This window comes from Hevea brasiliensis, chromosome 16, assembly GCF_030052815.1.
Source record: "Hevea brasiliensis isolate MT/VB/25A 57/8 chromosome 16, ASM3005281v1, whole genome shotgun sequence".
NCBI lineage: Eukaryota > Viridiplantae > Streptophyta > Magnoliopsida > Malpighiales > Euphorbiaceae > Hevea > Hevea brasiliensis.
Window position 1 is genome coordinate 45,986,736 of NC_079508.1, and position 10,094 is coordinate 45,996,829.

The 10,094-nt window shown below is 24.4% G+C and overlaps 1 protein-coding gene across 1 annotated transcript; it reads right to left on the minus strand.

Moving 5' to 3' along the window:
• Positions 1-254: 254 nt before the first annotated feature.
• Positions 255-2,324, minus strand: LOC110657674 (GDSL esterase/lipase At4g16230). Its single transcript, XM_021814991.2, has 4 exons — positions 1,863-2,324; positions 1,521-1,754; positions 805-1,060; positions 255-708 (listed from the first exon to the last, which is right to left on the minus strand). Exons 1-4 carry the CDS (start codon positions 2,277-2,279, stop codon positions 488-490), a joined length of 1,128 nt encoding a protein of 375 aa, XP_021670683.2. The 5' UTR covers positions 2,280-2,324; the 3' UTR covers positions 255-487.
• Positions 2,325-10,094: the final 7,770 nt, after the last annotated feature.

The window sequence follows — 10,094 nt, forward strand, 5'->3', positions numbered from 1 at the left end:
ATTGTAAATTTGGGCTTACGAAAAGTGTGACAAGGATAATGTAGAGAGAATTGTTGACAGAAGGCTCAAATATAATCGGGATGTTAATATGGAACAAGTGATGAAGGCAATTCAGTTTAGCTTTTCGTGCATTCAGGAGATTCTAAGTAGTATAGATATTAGAGGGAATTATATAGATTCTGAGATCACCAGCATCAAAAGGCCATGGATGAAGCATCTGTGATCTCTGTAAGTGGGACAAGCAAAAACACCAATAGTGTGAACATAGTTGATTCTATCGATGAAGCTTCATCATCATTACAAAAGAAAGATACAAGTGGATAGCATTGCAATTTGCAAAGCTTAAATTTTAGGTTGCTAGCTAGGCAAGAGTAGTACCGTTATAACAAAGCATATATTATATAAATATGGAGATTGGAGACCTTTAATGTTCTCAAGTTTTGAAGCTAGACTAGCGAATATGAGGAAAATTGAGTAACTTATAAATCTAATACATGGCTAGTTGTTTGATATTCATAGGATAAACTTCAGTTTTGTCGCTAGAATTAAAAGCCTTAGTTGCTATTAGAATATTCACAGCTTCTGTTGGGTGCAACCCATCAAAGAACACATGACTACTCCTTTCTTCACAGATTTTACCATCTCTTTTGCACAACGTACCACCTTCTGATCCCACTTCACAACAAGCATTGCTTGTGTCTTCAAATCCTGTTAAACACAAAAATCCAAAAAAAAATAGCCATTAGTCTACAATTCCTATCTGCTTGTAATATCAAATCCTTAAATTAAACCATCCAATTTTACCTTTGGAGACAGGATTTTTAATAATGTCTGCAATGATCTTGTATGAGTTGACAAAGACAAGGTAAGAACCAGGCAATTTTGGCTTGATGTCATTCACCAGTGACTTTAGATGAGCATTAAAGAGGCGGGCTGCCCTGTTCAGATCTTGGTTGCAGCTGCCATTACTAGCCCTTTGTATGGCCTTGACCATGGGATAGCACCCAATTGGATTGACTGACATCAACACAAATTTTCTACCCCCTAAATTGTACAACTTCTGTAAAAACCATTAAATTGACTAAAATTAAATATTTTTCAATTTGTTTGAAACTAGGTAATTTGTTATTTTCAGTTAAATTTAGTGCAATTGTACTCGTGTGGCGGACTTTTTTTTTTCGTGTCTCCATCTCAATCTCTCAATCTATAGTGACATCTCAATTAAAGTCTGTGCATCTTTATTGATGAAAGATCACGCCTAAAATACTAGTTCTCAGCAAATAATTTCTTAATAAATATACATATTTGAATCAAATGAGATCTTGATTCATTAAAAACAAAAAAATATATATATCTATTCACATCTAGTTAAATATAGTTTAATTTAAGCAATGAAAAATAGTTTATCCTATTATATGGCTTTATCATTAATCTAATGAAGGAAAAATTTCTGGCAAAATATATTAATAATGAAAGATTTCATTATTTTGGTGAGACAGAGAGAGGAATTGAAAGCACACCTCAAGCTGCTTAGATAATGAGTTAGTGAGATTGGCAGTGAAGGCTTCAACGCTGACACTTGCATCGGATGGCCTCAGGAAGTAGTTGAAAGAGTAATCATTCCCTCCAGTTCCCACCACAAACAAGTAGTTTTTTAGTAATTTCCTACTTTGCATACCCATTTCAATTTCTAATCCTGGCAATGTAATCTCCTCAAAGTTCCTAATTTGCTGATTTAAGTTGATCACCCCTCCCTGCATATATTCATCAAAATTTAACACCATATATGTTTAACATGATAAATAATCAGAAGTTTCCCATGGCAATAGGAAAAAGAAAACAAAGTGGAGATGATGACTTACTGCAAGTAAGCCAGTGTCATCAAGAATCCCAGAAGCACCAGAAGCATAGTCGACGCCATGGATAATTCTGATTCCTATGGTTGAAGGGTCAGCAAAAGCTGGGATTAAAGGAAGATGAAGCTGATCACCAAGAAGATCAATCACATTTTTCCCATTTGTGAATCTACCAGAAGGACCAAAAGGGAAGTCTATTCCATAAGGCAAATAATTGGCCTTAGCCATTGAGTTTGGGAGGAAGTTGTTGTTGCCATTGTCAACTAGAGAGCTTCCAAACACAAACATCCCTTGGATCTTATCATCAACTCCTCCATTATTTTCCTCCAGTACTACCTTTGAAGAATAGCAGCTGCATAGGAAGAAACAGACAAGGATTGGGAGGTATGAGAAGAGAAGCTTTGAGTTTTTTTTTCCAACCATTTTGGTGAAAGTGATGGCCTGATGGGTAGGTCAAGTTTGAAGGCAATGGTCTCTGTAGAATTGAGAGCCATATTTATCCCTATTTATAAGAGTCATTATTGTTGAATGTTTCTTCATTGTGAATATTTCATTATTATTATTATTTTTTTTTTTTTGGCTATGGCATGGTTTAGTGCTTGAGATATTTTACAAATTATTTACCATTTTAAACTATTGAAACGAGTAGAATTTATCTCTCAATTTTTATAGATGTTTTTGAATTTCTTGTAACTGAATTAATCCATTGTGTTTATGTATTATCGTTAGATTTAATACTCATGTAATGAGAGTTTTTATTTTTATACAAAATAAAAATTATGAAAATTGGCTATTCTCAATTGAAAATTCCATTATTAGAATATAACTCAAAATTCTTGTATGATTTAAAGAATTTTTTTTAATTAATTTGAGTTACAAAAATATTTTTTAATCGAAAGAAAAATTATTCTTATGTACACTGTAACTTTTATTTTAGTGTTGTTTCTATTCGATGATTTTCTTGTGGAGATCATAATTAAGGAGACTGACGTTATAAATAAAAGTATTGTGGGAGAAGTTATTTGATTTTAATAAATATATGGAAGAAAGTTAAAAATTACAAGAAAAATTAACCTTTATTTATTGCAACCTATGGAGGAATTCCTCTTATCAATTATGAGAGGGTTAATATATATCTATATGTTATAGTATAACGATTGAGAGTAAGTTTTCTTAGGTGTAATTAAGTTGATAAATTATTAATAATAAAAGATGATATGCCTGTAAATACTCAATATTAGAAGAGTGAATCACAAAAAAAATATTATATTTATTTATTTACTTATTTATGATTTTAATGCTTAAGCAATCATGACAAAATGAATTTGATCCTAACATCCATGTGATGTAATTTTATTAGGATGACAATATCAAGAAAAATAATGACTATATATTAAAAACCTATAAAAATGCTCTTTTGCAGCTACAAAAAATGGTTGGACTTTCAATAAGCATCTACTAACCTTCTAGACTATATATTATTATTATTATGTAGTGTTTCATTATTATCAAGACTCACTTTGACACAACTTGAAAGCTTTAATTAAATGACTTTGTCAAGTTTTCATTTAACAAGAGGCCTACGCACAAAACGTTTGCATCTCAGCTTCATCTTTAATTGATTGTCGCATCTTCATTTGGGTATTTTTGTCATGAATTGTAGCTATCAACTTTTATTTATCACTTTTTAAAAGTTATTTTATCTAAAATTATATATTATTTTTAAAAAATTGAAAAGTGTTATTTTTTTTAATTTTACCTTTATTTTTATTAAAAAAACGTTTGATACAAGGTTAATAACGAGTAATTATTACTTTTATAATTTTTAATCTTTTATTAATATTATTTCGATATTTAAAAAAATTGAGTTAACTTTTCACCTCATTAATATTTATACATTTTCAAGAGATAAAGTGCTAACCTTAGAAGATTAAATTAATAATTATTTCTTTAAAGGTTAAAATTTACATGAATAATATTTAACCATTAACTTTTTAATTTTTTATCAAACATACCCTTAAGCACAATAATAATATTATAACACCGTTGAAACAAAAGGCAATCTAAAGAAATTTTATTTGTGGGTAAAGACTATTTCCATGCCAAAAGCAGAAAACATTAATGATTTGCTTGTAATAAATTAATGAAGTCAGAAAAACAGAGGAAGGAAATAAACCTTGTGCAAGCTTATATCAGCTACAACATTATATTATGACTTATCATAATAATTGAGTATTTATTAATGATCTTTAATTTAATAATATTAAAAAATATTTTTAAAATTATAAAATTTCAAATTCAAATTTCAATAATAATAATTGATTATCTCATACACATTTTTAAAAAAATATATATATCTTTAATTAAATAGTATTACCACTCATATAGTGTAATTATAATTGAAAGATACCATAAATGAGTTCAATTTCAATTTTTTATTAAAATCACATATTTAGAAAATAAAATTTAAATGCATAATAAATAATAGACAATGATAAAATTGAAAAAAAAATGAATGCTTCCTTAATTTTTTTAAAATGACAAATAAAATGAAAAAAAAAATTCTAAAACATCACTTGAAATGAAATGGAGAGAGTAATTGATTTGTTTGTTCATGTTGAATAAGAGAATATGAATGAAAAGAATTTATAATAAACATTATTTTAAGATTTTGGATTGAATATAAACTTTATAAATACATTAATTTTTCTACAATTGAGTTGATAATGAAAATTTAAAAATACATATTACAATAAAGAGAGAATTTTCTTTTAATCTAATGATATAGATGTTGTTTTTAGAATTATAAAATTTCAAGTTCGAGTCTCAGTTAAAACCAATTATAAGAAGAAGCACATTACGTTCTCTCATTCAGAATAACCTTACTGCTAGGCTAACAAACTGGTTGAAATACTTGAGAGAAGTAAAAGGATAATTTATAAACAAATTTTAATTTTTCAAATTTTAATCACTCTCTCATTCATTTTCATTTATACATATGGAGAATCACCAAGAATTTTTCTAAATGTATATGCCAAATTATGATAATTCTCATTGAATCAAGTATGCAATATGAGATATCATCCTCATGGATGATGGGTAGTTTTTTGCTATTCTTAGTTGGCTATGGGGTGGTAACGTCTATGTCCAATCAAAATCAAAGCATTAAGTGTCGTCTTATAAGTTAAATTTTGAGTGCTCATAAATCATAAATCAAAAAATAAATAGCCGATGTATTCCTTGAACATCTAACATATTGGCTAATAAATCCTAGATTATGTCCTTAAAAAAAAAATGGGACATGTTATATTCACAAAGATAATGTTTATGGTCACGAGTAGATACATCGTGAAAATCACGTATTCTAACTAACTGATTAATATTTTTATTATTTAAATCTCTCAAATTCAATTAAAATTTATCATTAATTACCTGAACTCACCTTAAATTCAATTATTGTTATCTCAAAAATACTCAAAATCATTTAATTTTACATATTTAATTAATAATCTATATAAAAATATTTTTTTATTAATGATTTATATTTTAAAAATTTAATAATTTTATAAAATATTTAAATTTTAATTATATAAAAATTTACAAATATTATTATAAAAAACATATATTTTATATAAAATTAATTATTAATATAGATGAATTTAGATAAGTGATACTCAATGTACAAAACTCAAACCTGAACCAAACTCATTATAGATATTATTCATTAAATTTAAACTCGTTACAAACTCAATTATATATTATTAAAATCGTTCTATTAAATTTGATCACATTAGGTATCTATAAATATCAAAACTGTTGCCACCACTAATAATGCCGAGTTGTTTCAATTCCTATGCAATTGATATGTAATATTTAATTGCCCTGAGGTCTCAAATTGTATTGAAAAACATAGGCAAAGTCGTTTTCTTTTACTTATTTATTTACTTCGATTGATTTTCCAATTTAAAATCTTAAAATTATAAAAATAATTTCTATACTATTAAACTAAAATTCATGAGAACATTTATTTGGTTATGAGCAAGTGGGTATTATAGTATATTTTTTTATATTATATATATAATTCATTTTTTGGTTTGATTTATTAAAAGCAAATTATTTATATATTAAAATTAAAAAAATTTACTTAAAAAAAAATTCATCTCTTATGAAGAATAGAAATCAACCTCAATAACATACTTAAAAACTAGAAAAATTATACAATATTATCGTGATTTTATATCAGTATCTGATATAAAATAACAAACAAATAATAATTAAACATATACACATATACGTGGTTATTATTTTTTTTAAAAAATTGTAAAGTGGTTATATATTTTTAAGATCCACCTATATATACATATCCACTTACTATTGAATTGTAATTTCATGTAAGATATCCACTAACACTATATAATTTCTCTGAAAATTGTAGACCTCCATTAAATGCTCATATCAAATTTGAAATTATATAAAGTGTAAAAGGAAAACAAATATATGATATTCAAAACCCTACTTTTGGGCTTTTTGGAAGAGGTGGACTAATTAAATTACACAAAAAATTAACTTAAACATTATCTTACTATAAATTAAAATAGAAAATTCCATTAAACTGTATTTGATTTTGTTGGACATAAAAGGGTTAAAGGTATAAATAGTATATTTTAATTAAATTTATTCATTTAATATGAATTTAAGATAAAACTGTTAAGGAGATAAAATTTAATTATAAAATATAAAATTCTATACTATTATAATTTTATATAAAAAATTTAAAATAAATCACTTGTACAAAATATAATAGCAGTTATATTAATTTGAAAGACCTATTCATATTGATAGAATATTTGATTTGACCATTTGATATGGAGTATGCTCCACTCGATGGTAATTTAACACTATTCGATTAAATGGTGTTTTTATAAACTTGATCCGGAAACCATCAAACTTTAATATCTTTAAAAAGAGAAAATTTGTATTTCCTACAAAAGTAACAAAGCAAAATACCTAACTCTAGGAGTATGCATTATTCAGTTATAACCGAATAATCAACTAAACCAATGAAATTTGATTATTTTGATAAGAGTAAATTCAGTTCGGTTTGGTATTCAAATTTTAATTCGGTTAATTTTGATTTGGAAACCAAACTAACTGAAATAATAGAAATTATATTAATTAATATATTAATTATATTTTATTAATAATATATTATTTATAATTATTATTTTTATGATTTTATAATAATATTTAATTTATAATTATAATCTTATTAAAAATAAATCATATTTATTATTTTTTATAAATAAAAAAATTACAAATATATTTTTATTAATATTTTATTGAATAATTAATAATATAAAATATGTTTTTTTTATTCAATTATAACTGATAACTGATCAAATATTTTCAGTTTCGATTAATTTCGATTATTTCTCAATTTCGATTTGGTTCGGTTCATTTAATATTTTTAGAGTCAGTTACTAATTCGATTAATTCAAAAATTAGTTTAGTTAATCGAATACTCATCCCTATCTAACTCATAATAAAAAAAAAAAAGGAAAAAATAGATTCTCTAGGAAACAATAAATCCTTGCAATGAGAAAATATAAAAGATTCACAGAAGAGAGAACACCAAATCCTCTCAAAAAAAATGACAAAACTCAAATAGATTAATAAGAATATGACAAATACATTTCAAAAGAATATAAATTTAAAAATTATTAAAAAAATATATAAAAAAAGAATAACAATCGATGAAAATACTAATCAATGGCCATCTCAAAAAGTTCACAAAAGAGAGAGAAAGTAGGAAACAGTTTTAATTAATATTTTAAATTAAATCAAAACATAGCATATAAATTCATTTAAATTTGATTTAAAATTATTTTGCATAATAACTAATTAATAATTTAAATTAATTAACCAGAATCTTCCCGTTTGGTAACCATAGCTAAAGTAGAGAAATAAATGTGGGAAAGGATAGGTAGGGGGTAGCTCCATTTACCTCAGGTAATTGAATGAGGTCTGCCACAGGAGACAGCAGACAATAATGCTGCAGAGTGCAGACAATGGTGCTGCAGACGATGAAGAACAAGAAGTGCCGCACACATGCTGCAATTTTTAATGGCCTTCCCTTGAATTTAATTATATGAAAACTTTTGAGAATAAGATTTATAACTTCTCAGTAATTTATGATTTTTTTACATATGATATTTATACATCTAGTCATAATAATGATATTGAAAACACTGTAAGCTATATTTTTAAGGTGGATTTCAAATATAATTTTCCATTTGTTTTATCAATATGTAAAATTTACCACACTAAACCTGTTTAACATTGTGATTTAATTTAAAAAAACTTTTTTATTTTAATTTTTGTTTATTTAATAAAAAAAAATTTATATATGAAAAATATTTTTTCATATAAATTATTTTATAAGAAACTATTTTTTATAGAAATAATGAAACTAACGGAATGTAATTACATCATACATATATAAATATTTTCAATGAGATTATCAAAATTCAAAAAAATAACTTTCTCTTTTAAAAAAAATTTAATTTTTCATTTAATTATGAACATATTTTTTTATTGATTCATTTTCTAAATACTCTAAATACAAAATAATATGAAAAGAAAATTCTTTTTTTAAAATATTTTTCACAAAACAAATAGAATATTAGTGCTTTAATTACTAATCAAATTTCATTTTAAATAATTTTTTAATACTCTTTAACTAATATATTTAAAATAAAAATATTTTTTTAACAAAAAATTTAATAATAATATTAAACAGATACTTAATGATAAAGATTATACAATTTAAAAGCAGGCATAATAATTTAAGTCTTATTAAATATAATCTCTTATGGTGATATTTTAGTGATATTATGACTATAAAATTTTGAGTTAAAGTCCAAATTGAAAACAATTGTAAAGAAAAAAAAAAAAACAATCTCTATCTTCTAATAAAATAAATAAATAAATGCACAATTAGTTTTCTTCTATATCCAAATCCAAATGTTGTTGAAACCCAACCAGCCAAGGTCCAGATCATCAACTTGAGCCATAGCTAAGCTGTCCAAATTCTTTAGATTAGGCCTCAAGCAGTAAAGGAAAGAATTCTGTGTTTTACATAAATTTATTAAATAAATTATTTAGTCGAATTGTTTATGATAAATACATAGAAACTAATCATATTATTAAAATTACTAATATAAGTGATATATATATATATATATATATATATATAAAAGGGTCACAACTAATTTAATAAATAATTTATAAAAGACTAAGACACCCTCAAGTAAAATTTTCATAAATAAAAATATTTGAATTCAATTTAAAATAATTATTCATATTTGTAGCTTATATTATTTTTTTTGTCTATCTTTAGATAGAAGAATAAAATAAAAAATAATAATTTTCTCTTTATGCACATTATAATTTTTTTTATTAATATGAATCACTTTATGTTCAAATTTTATAAAGTCTATTTGCATCAATTTAATTGTTAATTATATATACTTAGTTAAATATTAAAATTTTCTTTGATTTAATTTTTTTTAAAAGTTTATTAAAAAATTATTTATTCATGAATAATTAGATATTTATTAACATTAAAAAATAATTATATATAAAATAATAAGTGAATAATGCCTACTCCATAATAAATTGTATTATTAACTTATTTTTTTATGAGAATAATTATTTTATATTTTACCTAATTTAACTTAATTTAGTAGTTAAAAATACATTACTCTTATATTTACTCACCTAATAAAGTCAAGTTTAAATCTACACTTCCTTAATCTCCTGCTATTTTTTTTTTATTTTAGTAAGTTATCTATTAATAGTGGTAATTTAAATAAAAAAATTAATTTATTTCAAGAATTACTAATTTATCATGAATAAATGTGCAAAAATTTTATTTTATTATTATTATTATTATTATTATTATTATTATTATTCAATCCAATCAAGACATGAATAATAATAATAATAATAATAATAATAATAATAATAATAATAATAATAATAATAATTCATTCTCCACTATAAGGTCTACGCTAGAAATTTACACTCAAGGGTTGACTTACATTTGCTACCTTGTGGATCAACCGTCATGCATGCGGCAAAAATTTATGGGTCCTACCCATATATCTTTGGTAACGTGGAACTTTATGATTGGTCTTAGGGTAGGACCCATCTATACGCGCAGCTCAGCTCGTGGCA